Source organism: Pseudophryne corroboree, chromosome 3, assembly GCF_028390025.1.
Source record: "Pseudophryne corroboree isolate aPseCor3 chromosome 3, aPseCor3.hap2, whole genome shotgun sequence".
NCBI classification, from domain to species: Eukaryota; Metazoa; Chordata; class Amphibia; order Anura; family Myobatrachidae; genus Pseudophryne; species Pseudophryne corroboree.
The window spans coordinates 738207946-738233709 of NC_086446.1; the positions used below are offsets into that span (position 1 = coordinate 738207946).

At 48.2% G+C, this 25764-nt stretch overlaps 1 protein-coding gene and 1 non-coding gene across 2 annotated transcripts in view; both read right to left on the reverse strand.

Moving 5' to 3' along the window:
* EDRF1 (erythroid differentiation regulatory factor 1) overlaps positions 1-25764 on the reverse strand; it is a 266931-nt gene that overhangs the window by 152797 nt on the left and 88370 nt on the right. Inside the window, exons 10-12 of the mRNA XM_063962243.1 lie at positions 25202-25310; positions 18012-18123; positions 8060-8329 (exon numbers count right to left, since the gene is read on the reverse strand). Of these exons, the coding sequence (XP_063818313.1) occupies positions 8060-8329; positions 18012-18123; positions 25202-25310 (491 nt within the window). The remainder of the gene's footprint in view (positions 1-8059; positions 8330-18011; positions 18124-25201; positions 25311-25764) is intronic.
* Positions 2985-3105, reverse strand: LOC134899930 (U5 spliceosomal RNA). The gene has a single exon (XR_010173471.1). It is a non-coding gene; the product is annotated as a U5 spliceosomal RNA (small nuclear RNA).

Here is a 25764-nt window from a genome sequence, read left to right on the forward strand (position 1 = left end):
TGCTGTCAACACAGGAACCACTATTGGTTTATTGATGTGAAGAATAAGAAAGCGGAATTCGTCCGAAGATCTGCTTTGTCATGAGAAAACTCAAATACGGTGGCTTGGAATACAAGGCACCCAAATATGAAAACAAAACCCTTGCCGAAGCTAAGGCTAGAAGAAAAATGTTTTCCCAAGTGAGAAACTTAATCCCCATTTATTGTAAGGGTTCAAAATATGAAAACTGTAAGAAATCTGAACCCAACCTCAAGTCACCTGGCGCTGTAGGTGGGATAAATGGAGGCTGCACTTTGATGACACCTTGTAGAAAGGTGTGTACAGACGCAATAGAGTCAAACGTCTTTGAAAATAAGTTGACCACACAGATACCTGCACCCTCAGTGCAGATAAACGCAGTTTTCCATCCCACCCCGTTTAACAGAATACGGGTAACTTGAAGGATGATGTCGGAAACTTCCGAGCTTTACCACCTATATAAGCACACCAAATTTTGTAATAATGAGCTGCCTTAAGCGGCTTACTAGCTCGTAACATGGTTGGTATAATACTGTAATGCCCTATTTCTTTTCTTAAGAGGGCGGTCTGAACCCTCACCCCGTCAACCGCAGCTGCGGTACATAGGTAATAGGTACATAGGTAACTATGGGTAAAAGAACGTTCCCTGTTGTAACAGGCTGGACGTATTATGAGCGGGCCAAGATCGTGTGCAAGTATTCCTTGGAGATTCGAGAAGCAAGCTCTCCGAAACCCATGAGATATCACTAGTATGACTGTGACGAACTGTCTTATGATCCGTTTTGGCAACGGAGAGAGCAGCGGAAAATGGTGGAGCCAGATACACGATGCTGAATGACCACACGAATGTGAGAGACTCCACCGCCACTGCCCTTGTGATCTGTTGTTTTGTACACATACTGAGCTTTTGTAATTGTGGCGAGATGCCATCATGTATACCTGAGGGTAACCCCCTTCTGTGGACTCACATATGAAACACCTCTGGATTTAATGTCCAGTTTTCAGGATCTAAATCCTGACGGGTGAGATCATCTGTCTAACAGATGTCCACTCACGGAATGAACCCCGTTGACATTATCACATAATGGTGTTCTGGGCAATTGAGGATTCGAGTTACCTGCCGCATTGCCATGCGGCTTCTTGGTTCTCCCTGGTTGTTGTGTATGCAACTCCCGTTGCGTTGTCTGACTGTTGGTCAGACTGAAAGCGAAGCATGTAGTGCATTGTAAAATGCACGGAGTTCCAGGACATTTATCGACAGCAATCTGTCGTGATCCGTTTCAGAACCTCTGTCGCTGATCTTTTTTAACTACAACTCCTGAACCTCTGAGACTCTCGTCCAGATTATATACACCCTCGCCCCTCTGTGGGAAACGCGAGTGAAGGCCGGCGAACTAAATCGCTTTGAAACACATTATTCTTAACAGGCGAATACAGCAATGTACCGCTAGTGTGCGTGTTTTGCACTAATTACTAGATGTACATTAGTTCTTGCTGGTGTAGTAGGTAAATGTCTTCGATTTACCGTATTTATAATCTTACCTAGGAATTGACGTCGTTTAGACGGAATTAGATGCGATTATTTTTGAACTTGATCTGCCACCGCAGTATACATTAGTAGCGCAAGTTAAAGGAACTTTGTTGAGACAGAGTTCTTATGAGCAGATCGTCTAAGTATGGAACGATTGTCACTGGCAGGTCTCTGAGATGAGCCATCATCACCAACATCACTTTGGTAAATACCCGAGGCGTTGACAAGAAGCCAAATGGTAGACCTGAAATGGTTAATGGTTGTGGCGTTTTGCAAACGCTAGAACCTGTGATGACCAAACCGGAATGGGTAAATACGCATTGTGAAGATCAAGTGAAATTATGCAATTTTGTGGCTCCAATATGCAAATACTAACCGCAGAAAATCCATTTTCAAACTGCATTAAGTGACTTGCTGATTGAGACTGCGACGGAGCTGTCTGGTTTTGTTACCCCAAACAGAGGGGAATAAGTAACCCTGACTCTGTTGGTGTACTACTGCCTGGTTATAAAGACAGCTGAAAACTAGCAGAGACTAAATGGCAACCTGCCAAACCGTTCGACAGAGGCAGTCTTATCCTTTAATCTGTAAATAGCTGAGACATCCATGAGTTGATGTCTGGAAACCCCGCAAATGTAACGTGTAAAGACGCGCTTCCACATTGGAAAATGGAGATGGCCTAAGAGGTCATCAAGCCACTGGCTTGCTGACTGTAGCGTCCTGTCGTTACAAGGCGTGACTGTTTTGTACCACCGCCTTGAAAAAACTGAAGTCTAAAGGGATTAAACGCCGGCACAAGTATTTCCGTTTTGATACTGGATGCGGTAATGGCTGAATATCAAATTTAGGACCAAACAAGCTCTGGCCTTGTCGCGCTTAAACTAGCGACGATGAAAAGTGAGAATCGAAGTAACCGGCGTTAGCAGAAGCTTTACAGATATACTCTGCAGCTTCTTTTAACAGTTTATTGTTTCCATACATAGTCTAGTGACCCAAATGTATCTTGGGTCTTTATAATGTTTGACACAGACGCATTTACCAATGGCGGATCGCGTCATTTTGGAAACGATTAAATAGTGGTTAGAGTCTACTCAGTCTCTGTAAAAACGTAGACATTGACTCACTGGGCCGCACTATCTGAGTGCTGGACTAATGTACCCTTCTCACTCGTAGTTATCGGTGTGAGATTTGACATAGAATCGTGCATTACATTATAAGACCAGTTAAATAAACACCCTGGTACCCAAAAGGAAATTGGCCCTTTGGAAAGACTGTCCTTCGTTAGTGCTGGTGGAGTAACTTCCGAGACTCCGTTACCGCTCTTTTAATTTGAATTGCCAATGCAATTTTTAGTCTGCGCTAGAGCCTTACTCGCTATGCAGACAGACACCACAATAGTCAACGGACAGACACTTGCACGACTTATTGAAGTTATTATCATATATATATTTTATTGCTGAAAAGCATATTTATATGAAACTCATGGTTGTTTCTCTCAACGGAAATCTGTAGTGAAAAGCGAAAGCTTTATTCGATCTGAAGAGAAACCAGAGTATTCTTTATGTGAAAAGCAATTCACATGGGCATGTGAAACCCGAACCAAATTCCCACTAACACCCCTGCGCCTCTGGTGGCTTAGAGATGTAGGGCAGGAATGTTCCAGAATTACAAACTGGAAAAACAACAGGAAGCATGTTAAAATGGCCCCTTTGCCATGCTGACTGTGATAATCACCTGAACAAGTTACAATTGTTCAGTGTTAATATAGCCTCTTATACAGTATAATCACAGTATGGGTACAACACATGCTCTATGAATAAATATATATATATATATATATAGATATATATATAGGCTCAATAGCCTATGATAATTACAGACATTAATATATATATGCTCAATAGGCTATTATACAGCATTAATATAGGCTCAATAGCCTATTTGATAATCACAGATATTAATATATAGGCTCAATAGCCTATTATACAGTGATAATCACATACATTAATATAGGCTCAATAGCCTATTATACAGTGATCATCACAGATATTAATATATATAGGCTCAATAGCCTATTATACATGATAATCATTAATATTCTGATATCACAGGACAGGTTATAATACATGTCTGCATTATTTACTGTCACCTCTGGCTGCATATATAACTGCTGTTTATATATGTATTTTACATACCCTTTCAGCAGTGAGTCGCCCGATTCCACCGCCCCCCTTCCCCCCTTCTCAGGAACAGCCGGGAAGACTTGCAGGGAGGCTTGCAGGGAGGCTGGCATCTGCGGTGCTGGGCGGTCGGACGGAGCAGCGGCCCGGTTGTCACCCTGTTAACGCTGTTAGTGAGCGTCTGCGGGTGGATGTTGTCGGCCGGACGGAGCGGCTGGGACGGGCGGACGTAGCGCTGCCGTCTGGAGCGAGTCTCAGACGTAGCGGCTGGGCGCTGTGGCGGGCGGTGCGTGGAAGCGGCATTCACTGTGACCCACCTAGCGGGGCGGCAGCCTGCGCTGACCGCCCCGTTCCCCAGCTTACCTTCCTCCTATTCAAGGCTGCGACGGGGCTTCTCTGTGTAAGCTCCGTCCAGCTTTCAAGTCATCTTGTTCCTGGCTGCGACGGGGCTTCTTTCTGTAAGCTCCGTCCAGCTTGTTCCTGGCTGTGACGGGGCTTCTTCTGTAAGCTCCGTCCAGCTCGTCTTTGATAACTTCTTGCTGGCTGTGACGGGGCTTCTTTATGTAAGCTCCGTCCAGCTCTTTGATCATTTCTTCCTGGCTGTGACGGGGCTTCTTTCTGTAAGCTCCGTCCAGCTGTTGCAGGAGACAGTGGGCTGCCTGTGGCTGTGAGGGTGCTCTTTGTGAGGACCGACACGCCATGCGCTGCCTTGCAGCGGCACCATCCCGGACCCATGTTTTTCCAGAAACTGGGAAGGGATGTGCTAAGTGTAAAATTAAAAATTAAAAAAAAAATCAAAATGAAAAATTAATAAATCTTCCATCCAAGTGTGGGAATCCCACAAGCCGATGCTAGTGCTTTGAGCACAGAAAAAACACTAGGTTCGTACACTGAGGTACTCTAGGGATATGGAGGGGTGGAGAGTTCTAAATTTAAATATTCAGTGCCTTTGTTCTGCTACGCCGCCCATATCCCAAGAGTACTCCAGTGACCCCTAGTGGATGAAAAATAAATATGTATACAAGATCGTATGGCCAGTGAATCACCAGCATGTCCACTGTCTCTACTGCTGGGTCCCGCGTCCTGGCCACATATCTCGGAAGTTGCTGTTTGTGTCGAGACGCCATTAGATCTGCCTGTGGTAACCCCCACTTTCTTAATACTGCTTCAAAGACTTGTGTAAACTCCACTCTCCTGGGCGCATGTCTTGATGGCTGAGGTAATCTGTCTCCCAGTTGTCCACTCCTGGAATAAAGATCGCCGACAGCATTATGTTGTATCTCTCTGTCCAAGACAGAATTCGTGTTGCCTCCTTTAAGGTCAAGCGGCTCTTAGTTCCTCCTAGACAGTTTATATACGCCGCTGCCGTCACATTGTCCGATTGGACCTTCACATGTTGTCCTCGAACTAGGCTCTCCGCTTGCAGAAGTGCATTGTGGATAGCTCGTACTTCCAGTACATTTGTTGGTAGACAACTCTCGTACTGCGATCACCTCCCCTGGAAATGATGGTTTCCCAGTACTGCACCCCAACCTCTGAGACTTGCATCAGTTGCCAAAATGATCCAATCCCATATTCCAAACAGTTTTCCCACAGACAGGTTCTTGTGAACCGCCCACCAAATCAGCGCCATTCTGGCCTGAGGTGACAAACAAATCTTCTTGTGAAGACACAGATGCACCCTTTATGTCCATTAACACCATGAATTCCTGTTGTTCCAAACCTGCAATGACAGACTGTATCGATTCCATCTTGAAATAGTAAACTGTCAGGAATTCATTTAACACCTTTAAATTTAAAATGGGTCTGGCTGAGCCATCTACCACAAAAAGCTTTGAATAAAAACCTGTCCCTTTCTGTGGTACCGGAACTGGTACAATTACCTCTTGTATCAACAACTTTTGGATTGCTGTCTCTAATGCCCTTGCCTTTTGAAGGCATCGAGGTAGACCCGCAGTGAAGAATTGATTATGGGGGCAGACTAGAAATTGTATCTTGTAACCCTGGGAGACTATATTGTTGACCCATACTTCTGGAGAAGTTTCGGCCCAGGCTTCCTGAAACCTTGTCAACCGAGCTCCCACCTTGGGTGATCCAAGATGAGCTGCTAGATAGTCATGCCACGGGGGTCTTGTCAGTGGACTTAGAGTCCTGTTTTTGGGCTGTTGACTGGGAACGGCCTCTGCCTCTGTTTCCACGAGGTTGTCCTCCCAAACCTCTACCTCTGGCACGAAAGGACTGCGTCCTAAATTAAGTAAAAATCGGACCAGAATAACTCCGTCTAACAACTGGCGTGGTTCTAGGTTATGCCATAGGCAGAAAAGTCGATTTTCCAGCCGTGGCCTGTGAAATCCATTTATCCAATTCAGGTACAAAGGACAAAAGGAGTAGCTCTGACTGCCTTTTTTGAGTCCAAATCCACTTGCCACTCTCTGAACCACAGTATTCGTCTGGTGGAAATTGCCGTAGCCGAAATACGTCACGCTAACCAGCTACCATCCTTTGCAGCCTGGCAAAGGTAAGTGGCTGACTCCCGGATATGCTCCGCTAATTGGGATATCTCCTCCTGGTCATCTTCCGTAAATGCGCAAACTATTTGGCGCGCCCAAGCAACAATGGCCTTATTAATCCAGGTTGAGAAACCTGTGCGCAAATCAGTTAAGAGACCCCTTCCTGTTATGCAAGAAGAGTCAAAGGAGGAAGAGGGTCTATTGGTAGATGACGACAGAGTCAATTGAGGAGGTGTTTGAGGTTACGCCTCATGAGGAGGAGTCTGAGGTTAAGGAGTTTGAAGTTCAGAACCTGTTTTACTGCCTACTTCTAAGAAGAAGGGGTTAAGGAACCCGAGGTTTTTTATCTGTTTGAGTCTCAAAAGCCACAAACAGCAGTTTTTCCCATACCTAAGCCACTCCAAGACCAGATTAGTCAAAAAAGACAATCTTACCTATACCAAATGTGACTACATTAAAGGATGCGTTGGACCGCAAGTTAGACACGGCGCTTAAATCCATCTTTGTGGCAGCAGGGACATCCCACAGACTGACGCTGGTGAGTGTCTGGATTAATAAGGCTATTGCTGCTTGGGCGGGCAAAATAGTTTGCGCAGTGGCGGAAGATAACCAGGAGGAGATATCCAGTTTAGCGGAGCATATCCAGGAGTCAGCCACTTACCTGGCATACCACCATTACTCACAGTTCTGTTCCCAGTACTGCTCCTGATTCTCTTAGTGAGCAGCGATCCCTTACACCGGGATCTGTGTTCACTAGTACCTCACAAAGTGCTCTTAGTGTCACCTGCTCCCCCCTTTAGTGAGGTGGGAACGGCCACTGAATTCCTTATGGAGCCAGAGCTCCTAGAAGTGCTTCTTTCCTCCTCAGCACAATTTTTCAAACTGGAGGGACTGGGGACGTGAAGGGGGAGGGGCCGGCTAGCACTTCTGATTTTTTTTTATATACATTGTGCTACCTCCGGTCTTCATTCTTCACACCCAGCTGTCTAACTTTCCAGTCTCCCCTAGTGGAGGACAGAGAAATACAGATTCTCTCTGACTAACAGAGTGGAAAGGAATTAAACAATGAAAGAAAGGGTGTACAAGTAGTCGATCAAAATGACCTGCAGCCCTGTAACAGTGTGGCGTCTCCTGAAGGGACCACAGCACAAGGCAAAGGTCAGCTGTCCAACTATAGAACTGAGCCTATTGCAGCCACTGACAAAGCCACAGCACCCCATGATAACATGGTCTCCAGAGATGTACTTAAAAACACACACCGGCCACAAAGGCCTGACATGCACTTCCAGTCTCTAGGAAGGGTCATGTGACACAATGAGGAAAAGAAACCAGGGAGCAGCTCAATTACAAAGACACAGAACATTCACAGCATGGGACCAAAGTGTGACCAGAAGATGGACAATGGTGCCACGCAGCACACCCTGCCCAGACATTTAAAAACAATTACACTCTTAGGGGTAAATTTACTAAAGCTTCTAAATCAGAGAAGTGGTGATGTAGCCCATAACAACCAATCAGATGCTGTCTATTATTTTGAAAAAAGCAATAGAGAAATGATAGACCGTATCTGATTGGTTACTACGGGCAATATCAACAATTCTCTGTTTTAGACCCTTTAGTAAATTTACCCCTAAGAATGAGACATAGAATATGAATGACAAACACCAAACGGTTTGCCAAGGAGGGGGAAAACAATTTAAAAACTTTTTTTTTTTTTAAATTTAGGAATGATGCGCTTTGTCGTCATCTGTTGAAAAGAAACAAATTAAATCTAGGCATACACTATAAAATAAGACGCAGCCTTACCAATACCACCTTACCCTAATCTGATGCGTGGACTTGTACTTCTCGGGAACAGACAGCTCTCGGACAGACTTAATGACAGCCACAGCTTTGCAGTCACCTGACAGTTTAGAAGTGGAACCATAAGATCCATTCTCATCGCTGTCAGCCAATTCCTCCTCATCCTCTTCCTCCTCACTGTAGCTCTCGTCAGAGTTGTTCCCATTAGAAGCAGCATCCCCACTTTCCTCTTTCTTAGGTTTCAGCTGGAAAAGCTCTGAAAGCATGTAATTGGCTGAAGCAATGATCTTGGAAGAAAAAAGATAAAAATAATCATCATCGTTACTATTTATGAAATTCAAAGACACCAACTCCTCCAAAGCAGCAAGACCGGCCTAATGTAAGTTCTCCTCCACAGGTTGCCACTGGAGATTACCAGTGTAACATTAAACATGCAGAGCGCAGGCAATCTGCCATTATCGCACACGCAAAGAGTAAGCAAATTGTAGGCAAAGTTGGTGTAGGACCCTGCCAGGATCTCATTTCAGCTGAAAGGATGCTATAGTCTACCCTTGCACCAAACTGGGCTCACCAAGGAGCTTCGGACCTGGAGGCTTTCTTGATCTCTGGCGAGTATATGCACAGACAAACAATCCTCCGCACACGCACATACATTAAGAATATCCATAATAGCACTTGTGCATACATGATCCCCCCAAAAAAAATTTCAAAAAAATAAACACCTCTCCGTGAGACACAATTTAGTAATGAGAAAATAACAAATTATAATATATGTGTGTGTATATATATATATATATATATATATATATATATATATATATATATATATATATATATATATATATATATATATAGGATTTTAATACCTACCGGTAAATCCTTTTCTCTTAGTCCGTAGAGGATGCTGGGGTCACCATTAGAACCATGGGGTATAGACGGGATCCGCAGGAGACATGGGCACTTTAAGACTTTCAAAGGGTGTGAACTGGCTCCTCCCTCTATGCCCCTCCTCCAGACTCCAGTTATGGGAACTGTGCCCAGGGAGACGGACATTTCGAGGAAAGGATTTATTGTTAAACTAAGGTGAGATTCATACCAGCTCACACCTCAAGCATGCCGTACAACAAGGCATTCAATGAAACACGTCAACGGACATGAACAATATCAGCAACATGCTGACAATAACGTAACACAACATGTGTGAAACCACAACTCATAACTGCAGATATAGTACGCACTGGGACGGGCGCCCAGCATCCTCTACGGACTAAGAGAAAAGGATTTACCGGTAGGTATTAAAATCTTATTTTCTCATACGTCCTAGAGGATGCTGAGGTCACCATTAGAACCATGGGGTTATACCAAAGCTCTAGCACGGGTGGGAGAGTGCGGATGTCTCTGCAGCACCGATTGACCAAACATGAGGTCATCATCGGCCAGGGTATCAAACTTGTAAAACTTAGCAAAAAAGTGTTTGATCCCGTCCACGTATCTGCTCGGCAAAGCTGTAACGCCGAGACCCCCCCGGGCAGCCGCCCAGGACGAGCCCACCTTTCCAGTAGAATGGGCACTCACCGATTTCGGTAACGGCAAGCCTGCCGCGGAATGAGCCTGCTGAATCGTACCACAGATCCAACGCGCAATAGTCTGCTTAGAAGCAGGAGACCCAATCTTGTTGGGAGCATAGAGGACAAATAGAGCCTCTGTTTCCTAATCTGACAACATAAATTTTCAAAGCTCCGACCACATCCAGATACTTTGACTCAACGAAGGCATCAGTGGCCACAGGTACCACAATGGGCTGGTTCATGTGGAAAGAGAGAACCACCTTCGGAAGGAATTGTTGACGTGTCCTCAACTCCGTTCTATCTTCATGGAAGATCAAATAAGGGCTCTTGAGAGACAAGGCCGCAAACTCAGACACCCGCCTTGTGGATGCCAAGGCCAAGAGAATGGCCACTTTCCAAGTGAGAAACTTTAACTCCACCTTCTGTAAGGGTTCAAACCAATGTGATTGAAGGAACTGCAACACTACGTTAAGGTCCCATGGTGCCACCGGAGGCACAAAGGGAGGTTGGATGTGCAACACGCCATTTACGAAAATCTGAACAACTGAAGGGAAGCCAATTGTTTCTGAAAGAATACAGATAAGGCAGAAATCTGCATCTTAATTGAGCCCCAATTTGAGGCCTGCATCCACACCTGCCTGCAGAAAAGGCCCTAGCTGAAAACTTCCGTAGGAGCCTTCTTGGATTCACACCAAGAAACATTTTCTCCAATACGGTGGTAATGTTTAGACGTTACTCCTTTCCCGGCCTGAATAAGTGTGGGAATGACTTCACTGGGAATACCCTTACGGCCTAGGATTTGGCGTTCAAACGCCATGTCGTCAAACGCAGCCGCGGTAAGTTTTGAAACACGCACGGACCCTGTAGTAACCTGTCCTCGTGCAGAGGAAGAGGCCAGGGATCTCCTATGAGTAATTCCTGAAGATCTGGATACCAAGCTCTCCTTGGCCAGTCTGGGACAATGAGGATCGCTTGAACCCTCATTCTTCTTATGATCTTTAGAACTTTTGGAATGAGAGGAAGCGGAGGGAATACATACACCGACTGAAACACCCACGGTGTCACCAGTGCATCCACTGCTATTGACTGAGGGTCTCTCGACCTGGAACAATATCTCTGAAGCTTCTTGTTGAGATGAGATGCCATCATGTCTACTTGAGGAACTCCCCAACGATTTGTCACTTCCGTAAAGACTTCTTGGTGGAGGCCCCCCTCTCCTGGATAGAGATCGTGCCTGTTGAGAAAGTCTGCTTCCCAGTTGTCCACTCCTGGAATGAAGATCGCTAACAGTGCGCTTGTATGTTTTTTCCGCCCAGCGGAAAATCTTTGTGGCTTCTGCCATCGCCGCTCTGCTTTTTGTTCCGCCCTGACGGTTTATGTACGCTACTGCTGTTACATTGTACGACTGGATCAGTACGGGCAGACCTCAAAGATGATGTTCCGTTTGTAGAAGGCCGTTGTAAATGGCCCTTAACTCCAGAACATGTATGTGGAGACAAGTTTCCCGATTTGTCCATCTGCCTTGGAAATTTTCCCCTTGTGTGACTGCTCCCCCGCCTCGGAGGCTTGCATCCATGGTTATTAGGACCCATCCCTGGATTCCGAACCTGTGACCCTCTAGGAGATGAGAGATGTGAAGCCACCACAGGAGTGAGATTCTGGTCTTGGATGACAGTATTATCCTCCGGCGCATGTGTAGGTGGGAACCGGACCACTAGTCCAACAGGTCCCACTGGAACACTCTGGCATGGAACCTGCCAAACTGAATGGCCTCGTAGGCTGCAACCATTTTCCCCAGCAACCGAATGCATTGAAGTATTGACACTCTGGCTGGTTTCAGAATTTGTTTGACCAGACTCTGAAGTTCGAGAACCTTTTCCACTGGAAGAAAAACTCTCTGTAACACTGTGTCCAGTATCATTCCCAAGAACGACAATCTCGTCGTTGGAAGCAACTGTGACTTTGGTCAGTTTTAGGAGCAAACTATGTTGTTGAAGAACTGCCAGGGAAAGTAGCACGTGATAATAGTGACTCCTTGCTTGCGAAGGAGGACCATCATTTCCGCCATCACCCTGGTGAAAATCCTTGGAGCCGTGGACAGACCAAACGGCAACGTCTGAAATTGGTAATGACAATCATGGATTGCAAATCTCAGGCAAGCTTGATGTGGAGGAAAAATGGGAACATGTAAGTAGGCATCCTGTATGTCTACCGAAACCATGAAATCTCCTTCCTCCAGACTGGAGATCACTGCCCAGAGAGATTCCATCTTGAATTTGAATTTCTTCAGGTATAAATTTAGAAATTTCAGGTATAGGATTGGCCTGACCGAGCCGTCCGGCTTTGGGATCACGAACAGGCTGGGATAAAAGCCTTCTCCCTGCTGTGACGGGGGAACCAGGATAATGACTTGATTCTGACCCAACTCTTTTTTTTTTTTTTATATCTTCGCATACTACCTCGCTTTCCGGAGGAGAAACTGGTAATGCCGATTTGAAAAATCGGCGAGGAGCAACATCTTCAAACTCCAGTTTGTACCCCTGGGACACTATTAGTAAAACCCACGGATCCAGGCCCGAACGAACCCAGAACTGTCTGAATAGTTTTATACGCGCCCCCACCAGTGCGGACTCTCGCAAGAGAGCCCCAGCGTCATGCGGTGGATTTGGCAGAAGTCAGGGAAGACTTCTGCTCCTGCGAACCCGACAAGGCTGGTGAACCTCTACCTTGTCCCCTTCCTCTACTAGCAAGGAAGGAAAAGCCTCGCCCTCTTCTGTATTTAATGGGCTGAAAGGACTGTATCTGATAGTGGTGCGTTTTCTTTTGTTGTTGAGGAAACTAAGGTAAAAAGGATGACTTACCCGCGGTAGCCGTAGATACCAAATCATCGAGGTCATCCCCAAACAAGACACCATCATTGAATGGGAGAGACTCCATATTTTACTTGGAGTCTGCATCAGCATTCCATTGGTGAATCCACAACGCTCGCCTAGCCGAGAGCGCCAAGGCATTTGGCCTTTGATCCCAAAAGGCCAAAATCTCTCGCAGTTTCCCTGAGGTACACCGCAGCATCCTTGATATAACCCAGCGTCAAAAGGATGCTACCTTATCCAGAGCATCTATATACAGATGACAAGTTATCTGCCCACTTTTCAATAGCACTACTCACCCACGCAGATGCAATGGCAGGTCTGAGTAGCGTATCTGTGGTCGCATAAATGGATTTAAAAGTAGTTTCTTGTTTACGATCTGCTGGGTCCTTAAGGGCCGCCGTGCCCGGTGCTGGTAGAGCCACCTTTTTTAGACAACCGTGACAGGGCCTTGTTTGAAACTTTCTGTCAGGGCTTTTCCAGACTTTTTCAAACAGAGCATTCAGGTCATGAGAGGGAGGAAACATTACCTTCGGTTTCTTCTCTTTATACATACAGACCCGTTTATCAGGAACAGCAGGGTCCTCAGTGATGTGATATGTAACACATCTTTAATAGCCACAATCATGTACTGAATGCTCTTTTCCAATTTTGGATCTAAACTGGAATCACTATAGTCGACACTGGAATCAGTGCCCGTGTCGGTATCAGTGTGTAACAACTGGGTAAAAGAATGCTTTTGCGACCCCCAGGGATCCTGGACCTGTAACAATACATCCTCCAAAGATTTTTCTGTTACGGATATGCTCCATATTTGCATTCAAGACATTCACCCAGTCAGGAGTCGGCGGTGGCGACACGGTCACCCCCTCATTCGTCTATGTCCCTAATATAGCTTCCTCCAGGGAAGAGCACCAACAGACACACCGGGCTTATAGGAGACAGACCTACAGTAAGACTGTCAAAGGGACACAGAGGATTTTTGCCAGCTCACAACCCAGTGCAGTCATACAAAACCTGTGAATAGAAACATGATAACAGACTTGCAGCGCTTTTACTCTGAAATACACTGCCCAAATTACACTGTGCCCCTCCCTTTTTTAGCACCCTGATACTTATGTCAGTAGTGAGGAAGGACCAGCGTCTCCGTCAGCATGGAGGAGAAAATGGCGCTGAGCTGTGCTGGCCGAGTGAGGAAGAAGTCCCGCCCCCATAATGGCGCGCTTCTTCCCGCTCTTAAATAAATAATTAATGTCGCTGGCGGGGGTAGGATAGTGCCTAGGCACTAATGTCCCCTTCTGCCAGCCAAAAAAGAGGAATTATACATTCTGCCCAGGGCGCGCCCCCTCCAGCACATCCTGCAGTGCCTGTGAAACGGGAGCATGGTGCGCAGCGTTCTCGCCCGCCGCGCGGTACCTCATAATGCCGTCACTGAAGTCTTCTTTCTTCTGCTACTCACCTGTCTTCTGACTTCTGGCTCTGTAAGGGGGTGACGGCCGGCTGCGGGAGTGAGCATCTAGGCGTACCCAGCGATCATCACCCTCAGGAGCTAATGGTGACCTGTAGCCAGAAGCAGAGCCCTTGAACTCACTGGAAGTGGGTCATAATTCTCTCCCCTAAGTCCCACGAAGCAGGGAGACTGTTGCCAGCAGTCCTCCCTGAAAATAAAAAACCTAACATAAGTCTTTTCAGAGAAACTCAGTAGAGCTCCCCTGGAGTGCATCCAGTCTCACTGGGCACAATTCTAAAACTGGAGTCTGGAGGAGGGGCATAGAGGGAGGAGCCAGTTCACACCCTTTGAAAGTCTTAAAGTGCCCATGGCTCCTGCGGATCCCGTCTATGCCCCATGGTTCTAATGGTGACCCCAGCATCCTCTAGGACGTATGAGAAATAAATATATATATATATATATATATATTTTTTTTTTTTTTTTACCAACTACATATATCTCCTATATAATAGCCCAGATCTGTGACTTTGTGACTCATTTGCTAACGCTGGGCGGAGTCACAACACTGGGCGGAGTTAGTCAAATGAGTCACAGATCTGGGCAAATCTATAGGAGACTAGGAGCAGAAGCAGATAGTATGGGCATGGCACAGGCAGGGGTGCATACCTCCCAGCTTTCTTCGGGCAGACAGGGGTGCATACCTCCCAGCTTTCTTCAGGCAGAATAAGGGGCACACGCGCAGCGAAAAGGGGGCGTGGTCAACGAAAAAGGGGCGTGGCTTCACGGGAGGGCCACCGTTTTTGTCAGTGAGGGGTCATGCCCAGCGCTCTGTGAGCTGCTGGCATGCCTCCAGGGGCGGATTATGAGTCCGGGGGGCCCAGGGCACTTGAGACAGGGGAGCCCTATCTCATTGCTGTGCCTGCTGTGGGGATGGGGGTGTGGCCTAATCGTGCCCACGTGGCCACGCCCCCTTATGCAAATTCCGGTATTTTTTTTATATATATATGGAATTTTGGCCCCTCAGCTAGGGCTAAATCCAGAGGAGGTGGTCGCTCCCCCCTACACACCCGCACAGGCAGAAGAAAGCAGGGAGACTGCTGCCTCCCTGCAACACCACAGACCTGCCAACACGCAGCAGCTTGTGCTGACTGTAGCACAATGCTGCCGTTGTTGCTGGCAGGACGGGGGAGCTTCTGAGCTGGGACAGAGCTACTCCAGCCGGGGGGCCCCCTAAAACTGTGGGGCCCACGGTACGTACCCCCTGGCCCCCCCTTAATCCGGCTCTGCTGCCGGAACCCCGGGACAGTTGGGAGGTATGGGGGTGTGTGAGGGGGTATGCCGTACAGACAGACGGGCATCGGCTCACTGTGTGCTTGACCCCCCACATCAGCATACTCAGCAGGGTCTCTCTGGCGCGGAGGAGCGTCACTTTCTAGCACACTCCACGCTTCTTAGCTGCAGTTTTGTGGGGCACCTGCTGCTGTGCAGGTTCCGTACTGCCTCTGTTATTTCCAGCCCCGGCAACCCCACCGCTAGCTGCAGTGCTGCCGCCCGCAGTGAGGTGCGCCCAGCTCCTTCACACACTTTAGCCAGCGGGTAGCGCTGCAGAAGTCACAGCTGCTTGCAGGCTCCGACCCCCCTCCTCCCTCCAGCCGCAGCGTCTCCTGGGAGCTAACCAGTCACTCCCAGTCTCCCCTTACCACAATGCCCAGCAGCCACGAGGTCCGCGCCGTGAGCATGCTATGACCCCCTCCTCCCACCAGTCGCAGCGTCTCCTGGGGGCTAACCAGTCACTCCCAGTCTCCCCTTACCACAGTGCCCGGCAGCTGCGCGAGGTCTGCGGTGTGTGACTGAGGAGGGGGGAGGGATGCTGACGGGCAGAGGAAGCAGGACTCCAGCCTAAGAGAGTCAGCCATGCCAAGTCTCCACCAGCAGCAGACCCCAACAGGTTGGAGTGGAACAGCAGCAGCCAGCAGCAGTGACTCCGTTAAGATACATCTGTCTGTCACCACTGTTTTGTCCCTAATACCAATCTCTCCCGTGCCCTGTGTTTTGTCATGTCCCTGTCACCCCTGGCCTTGCCCTTTCACCCTTATCCTGGCCCTTTCACCCTTATGCTGGCCCTGTTACCCCTATCCTGGCCCTGTCACCCCTGTGCTTGCCCTGTCAACCCTATACTGGCCCTGTCACCCCTGTCCTGGTCCTGCCGCCCCTACCCTGGCCCTGTCACCCCTATCCTCTCCCTGTCATTTCTGTCCTTGCCCCGTCACCCCTGTCCTTGCCCCGTCACCCCTGTCCTTGCCCCTGTCACCCCTGTCCTGGCCCCGTCACCCCTGTCCTGGCCCCGTCACCCCTGTTCTGACCTTGTCACTCCTGTCCTGGCCCTGTTACTGCATGCCCTCCAACTACCTTTTTGGCAGGTACAGTACCTGCAGCGCCTCCAGACCCCTCATCAATGCACCACACCTCCGCACCTTCCCCTCCACCACATGCGGCACTCCACCCCTCCCCCACACGCAGTGCCTCCAGACCCCCTACACCACCCGTGGCTCCCACTCCTCCGCCCCTCCACCACCCACAGCACCTCCAGACCCCCTCCACCATCCACCCCCCATATATGTCTCCCCCCACATCTGCCCCCCTCCACCCGCAGCATCTGCAGACACCCTCCTCCATCTGCGGTCCCCCCCCTCATCCACCCCTCTCCCACCCATGGCACCCCCGCACCTGCCCCTCCACCACCTGCAGCACCTCCGGACCCCCTTCCCCATCCGCCGCACCACCTGTACCTGCCCCTCCCCTACCCACGGCGCCTCCGGACCCCCTACCCCACACCCGGCACCCCCGCCCCTTCCCATCCCACAGCACCTACGGAACCCTTCACCCATCCGCAACATCCCTGCACCTGCCCCTCTCCCACCCGTGGCACCCCTGCCACTCCCCCACCTACAGTGCCTCCGGACCCCTCCCCCATCTGCAGCCCCCACTCCTCTGCCCCTCCCCCACCCGCAGCACCTCCCGACCCTTCCCCATCCGCCCCCCCCCCCCCGCTTTCCGCCCCCCCTCCACCCGCAGCATCTACAGACACCCTCCGCAATCCGCAGTCCCCCCCGCACCTGCTACATTCTGTACATCGTGCCCTGCAGGTGCTGTTCACGCCGTTGCAATGGGCTGCGCCTCCTTCAACATTGCATGCGGTTTCATTGTGCAATATTTAACCACTAACAAAGGAATGCAGGTAAAACTCCATATAATACAAATATTGAACCCCAGAAAGGCATGCAAGGGTTAAGGGGGCGTAGCCCCTTGCGACGGTGTGAAGAGCGCCCGTAGGGCGCGATGAAGCACCTAGTATACATATATATAGCAAACAAACTCAGCCGGCACTCCAAAAGAATCAGTCCATTACTTGCTCCGGTGCCCTCCCTCAGTCAGCAAGACTGCAAGTAGTCAGAAATCACGGCGGCACTCAGGAGGCTTTTTGCTAGCAGTAGTGTTTTATTGCCAAACGTGCATCCAACACATGTTTCGGGCTACGGGTATCAGAGGCAAGGGAACGCGTCGGCGGCGTCTGTGGGTTATGACTCACTGTGCACGTCTTTTGGATGGGACAGGGGAGCGTCATGAACAGGCGGCGGCTGATGACGTCATCCGCCGTGACACGCGTGCGGCAATGAATGGTGGTGTTTGGATTCAGCAGCGGTTTCACAGGTGAGCGTATTTTTGTCATTATCATGATTACTGGGTGTATGTCTCGGAGGGTATATAAGACACATTTGTACCATTGTACACTCATCCCTGACGACGGGCTGTAGCCCGAAACATGTGTTGGATGCACGTTTGGCAATAAAACACTACTGCTAGCAAAAAGCCTTCTGAGTGCCGCCGTGATTTCTGACTATATATATATATATATATATATATATATATATATATTATATATATAGTTGCTCTGGTTCCATTTCTCTGGTTCCCTGGGGACTTGCAGTTTCACAACAGCTGGAGAACCACAGGTTTGTAAATGCTACTTTATGGTGATAGGCCATATATTAAATTAAGAGGGCAATCATAGTATACATACTTGGGGATGTCTTCCTTTGTCCACTAACTTCAGGCAGTTTAGTAATAATGTGCGAATCGTCCCATAATGCTTTCTATTTTGGCTTTTCTTCATCATCATATTACATGCCACCCTAAAAGAGAGAAGGAAGAGGCCATGTGTCTCCTTCCAGTAGCAGCTGGATGAACCACTTACATAACCCACACAGTAACACATGTTGTATCTCCCCTATAGCAGGATCTGCTGGCTCAGTTTCAGCTGCCTCCCTGTAGCTGTAAAAGGACTTTACAGCGTTAATGCATCATGATAAATATTTAAAATGTTATTGTGCGGTGATGAACTCCAGGGAGATTACGACTTTGTTTACAAATGCACCCACGAGGAAATATGATCACAATCGACACGCGTTACAAATACAGAAGTGTTCGAAGCCATACAGGCTCCTATTTATACTATTAGCGGGAAGGGATTGAGGGATGTGTTTTAATTAACTAACTCGTGAGCAGTTAATTATACTTCTGCGGCTCTTTTAGTGGCCCGCTGAGACACAATGCACCGTAACTCGCGTCAATTTCCCAGCTCTCTTCAGACATAAATACTATAACCTGTTCCCGCACAGGAGGCTGTCTCAGGCATATTAAGCAATACTAAATGAGGTTTGCCAACTGAAAGATACACATGTGGGCAATTACACCCTTAATAAAGTAAAAGATAACACTGCCATTTATAGAAGAGGATTGTCTATGTACATACAAAAATAAGATTTTAAACCTACCGGTAAATCTTTTTCTCGTAGTCCGTAGAGGATGCTGGGACTCCGTAAGGACCATGGGGACAGACGGGCTCCGCAGGAGACATGGGCACTTTAAGAAAGACTTTGACTCTGGGTGTGCACTGGCTCCTCCCTCTAGACCTCAGTTAGGGAAACTGTGCCCAGAGGAGACGGACAGTACGAGGAAAGGATTTTTGTTAATCCAAGAGCAAGATTCATACCAGCCACACCAATCACACCGTATAACTTGAGATATACTATCTAGTTAACAGTATGAAAAACAAAATATTATCGGTTCAAAACCAATGAAACCATAACATAACCCTTATGTTAGCAATAACTATATACAAGTCTTGCAGAAGTAGTCCGCACTTGGGACGGGCACCCAGCATCCTCTACGGACTACGAGAAAAAGATTTACCGGTAGGTTTAAAATCTTATTTTCTCTAACGTCCTAGAGGATGCTGGGGCTCCATAAGGACCATGGGGATTATACCAAAGCTCCCAAACGGGCGGGAGAGTGCGATGACTCTGCAGCACCGACTGAGCAAACAGGAGGTCCTCCTCAGCCAGGGTATCAAACTTATAGAACTTTGCAAAGGTGTTTGACCCCGACCAAGTAGCAGCTCGGCACAGTTGTAGTGCCGAGACCCCTCGGGCACCCGCCCAAGACGAGCCCACCTTCCTAGTGGAATGGGCCCTAACCGATTTCGGTAACGGCAATCCTGCCGTAGAAAGCGCCTGCTAAATCGTGTTACAGATCCAGCGAGCAATAGTCTGCTTTGAAGCAGGGCCGCCAACCTTGTTGGCTGCATACAGAACAAACAGTGCTTCTGTTTTCCTGATCCTAGCTGTTCTGGCCACGTAAATTTTCAAAGCCATGACCACATCAAGGGACTCGGAATCCTCCAAGTCCCGTGTAGCCACAGGCACGACAATAGGTTGGTTCATGTGAAAGGATGAGACCACCTTAGGTAGGAATTGAGGACGGGTCCGCAATTCCGCTCTATCCATATGGAAAACCAGATAGGGGCTTTTATGCGATAAAGCCGCCAATTCTGAAACTCGCCTAGCCGAAGCCAAGGCTAGCAACATGACCACCTTCCAAGTGAGATATTTCAACTCCACTGTTTTAAGTGGTTCAAACCATTGTGACTTCAGGAAACTTAACACCACGTTAAGGTCCCAAGGCGCCACCGGAGGTACAAAAGGAGGCTGAATATGCAGTACTCCCTTCACAAAAGTCTGTACTTCAGGAAAAGAGGCCAATTCCTTTTGAAAGAAAATGGATAAGGCCGAAATCTGAACTTTAATGGAGCCTAATTTTAAGCCCAAATTCACTCCAGATTGTAGGAAGTGAAGAAAACGGCCTAGGTGGAATTCTTCCGTAGGAGCATTCCTGGCCTCACACCAAGAAACATATTTTCGCCATATTCTGTGATAATGTTTAGACGTCACGTCCTTCCTAGCCTTTATTAGCGTAGGAATGACCTCATCCGGAATACCCTTTTCCGCTAGGATCCGGCGTTCAACAGCCATGCCGTCAAACGCAGCCGCGGTAAGTTTTGGAACAGACAGGGACCTTGTTGTAACAGGTCCTGCCTTAGAGGAAGAGGCCACGGATCTTCTGTGAGCATTTCCTGCAGATCCGGATACCAGGTCCTTCGTGGCCAATCCGGAACAATGAGTATTGTTCTCACTCCTCTTTTTCTTATTATCCTCAACACCTTGGGTATGAGAGGAAATGGAGGAAACACATAGACCGACTGGAACACCCACGGTGTCACTAGGGCATCCACAGCTACCACCTGAGGGTCTCTTGACCTGGCGCAATACCTTTGTAGCTTTTTGTTGAGACGGGACGCCATCATGTCTATTTGGGGCAGTCCCCACCGACTTGCAATCTGCGCGAAGACTTCCTGATGAAGACCCCACTCTCCTGGATGCAGGTCGTGTCTGCTGAGGAAGTCTGCTTCCCAGTTGTCCACTCCCGTAATGAACACTGCTGACAGTGCGCTTACATGATTCTCCGCCCATCGAAGAATTTTGGTGTCTTCCGCCATCGCCACTCTGCTCCTTGTGCCGCCTTGGCGGTTTACATGAGCTACTGCGGTGACGTTGTCTGACTGGATCAGAACTGGTCGATCGCGAAGTAAGATCTCCGCTTGACGTAGGGCGTTGTATGTGGCCCTTAGTTCCAGGATGTTGATGTGAAGACAAGGCTCTTGAGTTGACCAAAGGCCTTGGAAATTTCTTCCCTGTGTGACTGCTCCCCAACCTCGGAGGCTCGCGTCCGTGGTCACCAGGATCCAGTCCTGAATGCCGAACCTGCGGCCCTCTAGAAGGTGAGCACTTTTCAGCCACCACAGGAGAGATAATCTGGCCCTGGGGGACAGGGTGATCCGCTGATGCATTTGCAGATGTGACCCGGACCATTTGTCCAATAGGTCCCATTGGAAGGTCCTTGCGTGGAATCTGCCGTAGGGAACGGCTTCGTATGTCGCCACCATTTTTCCCAGGACTTGAGTGCAATGATGTACTGACACTTGTTTTGGCTTCAACAGGTTCATGACTATAGTCATGAGTTCCTGCGCCTTTTCCGTCGGAAGAAAAACCCTCTTCTGGTCCGTGTCCAGAATCATGCCCAAGAAGGGCAGACGAGTTGTAGGATTCAGCTGCGACTTTGGGAGATTGAGAACCCAACCGTGTCGCTGTAACACATTCAGTGAAAGTGATACGCTGCTCAGCAACTTCTCCCGTGATCTCGCTTTTATTAGGAGATCGTCCAAGTACGGGATAATTGTGACACCCTGCATGCACAGGAGCACCATCATTTCCGCCATTACCTTGGTGAAAATTCTCGGGGCCGTGGAAAGCCCAAACGGCAACGTCTGAAATTGGTAATGACAATCCTGTACCGCAAATCTCAGATACGCCTGATGAGGAGGATATATGGGAACATGCAGGTATGCATCCTTTATGTCCAGAGATACCATAAAATCTCCCCCTTCCAGACTGGCGATGACCGCTCTGAGTGATTCCATCTTGAACTTGAACCGTTTTAAGTAAAGGTTCAGGGATTTTAAATTCAGAATGGGTCTGACCGAACCGTCCGGTTTCGGGACCACAAACAGAGTTGAGTAGTACCCCTTCCCTCTTTGAAGCAGGGGAACCTCTACCACCACTTGTTGAAGACACAATTTGTGAATCGCATGTAACACTATCTCCCTTTCCCGGGGGGAAGTCGGTAGGGACGATTTGAAAAACCGGCGAGGAGGCACCTCTTCGAATTCCAGCTTGTAACCCTGGGAAACAATTTCTATTGCCCAGGGATCCACCTGTGAGTGAACCCAGATGAGGCTGAACAGACGAAGACGTGCCCCCACTGGAGCGGACTCCCTCAGGGGAGCCCCAGTGTCATGCGGTGGATTTTGCAGAGGCCGGGGAGGACTTCTGTTCCTGGGAACTAGCTGTGTTGTGCAGCTTTTTCCCTCTGCCCTTACCTCTGGCCAGAAAGGACGATCCACGTACTCTCTTGCTTTTATTGGAACGAAAGGACTGCATTTGATAATGAGGCGCTTTCTTAGATTGTGAGGGAATATATGGCAAAAAATTCGATTTACCTGCCGTAGCGACGAGGTCCGAGAGGCCCTCTCCGAACAATTCCTCACCCTTGTAAGGCAACAACTCCATATGCCTCTTGGAGTCGGCATCACCTGTTCACTGCCGGGTCCATAAGACACGCCTAGCAGAAATAGACATAGCGTTTATCCTGGAACCCAGTAAACTAATGTCTCTTTGAGCATCCCTCATATATAAGAGGGCATCTTTTATATGCCCTAGGGTCATTAAAATGGTATCCTTATCAAGAGTCTCAATATCCGCTGATAAGGAATCTGTCCATGCTGCTACAGCACAATAGCCGGTCTGAGTAACGTACCAGAATGTGTGTAAATGGACTTCAAGGTAACCTCCTGCTTGCGGTCAGCAGGATCCTTGAGGGTAGCAGTGTCTTGGGATGGAAGTGCTATCTTTTTTGATAAGCGTGTCAAAGCTTTGTCCACCCTAGGGGAGGATTCCCACCGTATTCTGTCCTATGACGGAAAGGATACGCTATAAGAATCCTTTTGGGAATCTGCAGTTTTTTGTCTGGAGTTTCCCACGCTTTTTCGCATAATTCGTTCAGCTCATGTGAGGAGGGAAAGGTGACCTCAGGTTTCTTTCCCTTAAACATGTGTACCCTCGTGTCAGAGACAGGGGGTTCCTCAGTGATATGCAAAACATCTTTTATAGCGATAATCATATATCGAATACATTTAGCCACCCTTGGCTGCAATTTTGCATCATCGTAGTCGACACTGGAGTCTGAATCCGTGTCGGTATCTGTGTCAGCTATTTGGGATAGTGGACGCTTCTGAGACCCCGAAGGTCCAAGCGACATTGGGACAGGCATGGGTTGACTCCCTGACTGTAACCCAGCTTCAGCTTTGTCTAATCTTTTGTGCAATAAATTAACATTAGCACTTAAAACATTCCACATATCCATCCAGTCAGGTGTCGGCACTGCAGACGGAGGCCTAGCATTCATACACTCCCCCTCCTCCTTAGGTGAGCCTTCAATCTCAGACATGTCGACACACGCGTACCGACACACCGCACACAAACAGGGAAGCTCTTTTCTGAAGACAGGTTCCCCACCAGGCCCTTTGGAGAGACAGAGAGAGAGTATGCCAGCACACCCCCCAGCGCTATATGGCCCTGGAAAAAACACAGTATGTTTACCCAGTAGCGCTGTTCATATGTATATGCGCCAATTATGTGCCCCCCCCCTCTACTTAAAAACCCTTCTTTCACCGTGTGTCAAGCAGGGGAGAGTCCGGGGAGCTTCCTCTCAGCGGTGCTGTGGAGAAAAATGGCGCTGGTGAGTGCTGAGGGAGAAGCCCCACCCCCTCAGCTGCGGGTTTCTGTCCCGCTCAAAATATCTAATAATATGGCGGGGGCTCTTTATATACATGAACAGTGCCCAGCTGTACATGTATATACACATATATGCCATAGGAGAGGTTTATATTGCTGCCCAGGGCGCCCCCCCTGCGCCCTGCACCCTTACAGTGACCGAGGTGTGTGAGGTGAATGGGAGCAATGGCGCACAGCTGCAGTGCTGTGCGTTACCTCAGTGAAGTCATGAAGTCTTCTGCCGCCTGTGATGATTTTTTCCTCACATACTCACCTGGCTTCTTTCTTCCGGCTCTGCGAGGAGGACGGCGGCGCGGCTCTGGGACGGACGGCGAGGGTGAGACCTGCGTACCGATCCCTCTGGAGCTAATGGTGTCCAGTAGCCTAAGAAACAGAGCCCTGAAACTCAGAGAAGTGGGTCTGTTTCTCTCTCCTCAGTCCCTCGATGCAGGGAGTCTGTTGCCAGCAGGCTCCCTGAAAATAAAAAACCTAACTAAAATGCTTTCTTTACAGGAAACTCAGGAGAGCTCCTGAAATGCACCCAGTCTCCACTGGGCACAGTATCAAACGGAGGTCTGGAGGAGGGGCATAGAGGGAGGAGCCAGTGCACACCCAAAGTCAAAGTCTTTCTTAAAGTGCCCATGTCTCCTGCGGAGCCCGTCTATCCCCATGGTCCTTACGGAGTCCCAGCATCCTCTAGGACGTTAGAGAAAACAAAAGAAAAGTAAAACAAAAAACAAACATAACTGTTAAGGCCCATACACACTAGACGAGAAAGTAAAAGATATCGCTCAGAAGGGCCAATCTGAGCAAAATCTTTTACAATCTCGTCTAGTGTGTACACTCAGTGTCGTTAACGATGCGCGCTCCCTCGTCTGAACATGTACAGACGAGCGAGATCCTCGTTAGCGACAGCCATGCCGCTGGCATGGCTCCCCCCGCCGCCCCTCCCCCATCGCTCCCTTCCCCGCTGGCATCGGCAAGTGTGTATGCACTTGCCGATGACGGCAACCCGCCAGGTCCCCGCTAATATCGGTGTCGACTCGTTTAGTGTGTATGGGCCTTTATGCTTTTCAAATATTACGTTAACTCTGTTTACACTGGACCTCTAGCCAAAATTCGTCACTGGACCATGGACCATGCCATACACATAAAAATACAAATGGGACCCATACATCGGTAATGAAATTATAAAAAAAAAATAATAATATTTACAGACACTGCATAATTTCTCCCGAATTAATAACTCTCCAATCCACCAATACATATTGATCAGTGATATCCAACATGTTGGACAACCGGATTTACAGATTGCAATAACTTTTTGCCCAGAATCGGCAATCTGAGAACCGCATACATTACAGATTTGTTTACGCAAACATCTTCAAAACTCAGAATTTCCCCAATTTATTGCCGACACGTGGGCCCCATAAGTAAATGGGAAGAGGGAACAGATGAATAAGCAAGAAACCAGAACACCTACTTGTAGAGCAAGATGGCCACTGGCATGGTGAAAGGGTTCTGATACTTGTCCTCTGTCTCCTCACAGAGAGTGGAAAGGTCATAGAGTTTGACAATGTCACTGCCACTGGCTGGGGAAGAGGAGACCACCACACAAAGGTTAATGGATACTAACAAAAATCTGTCATAGTAAAATAAGTACACATAAAAAGAAAAGTGCATATGTAATATTTAAGGGATTGTCGGATTCAATTCACTTCACCCCAACCTTCATAATGCCAACGATAAGATTTGTTATTTATTTAATCTGGATTTACATACCCAGTGGTACACCATTTGTTGGGCACTGGACACCCAGGCCTAAATGATTATGTATTTAATAGGTCTAAAGACCCTGGTTTCCAAAACACGAGGCTTCCTAATACTGTACACTGTAATGTGCTGTATTTTATTATTTGTATTTAACTTGACACCAGACAAAAAGGAGATTTATGGTAGACTTACCTTTGTTAACTTCCTTCGGGGTTGTAGTAGGTGGTGGGATCAGGTCCTGGGCACCAAACAGTTAAGCTTTTCAGATTTCCC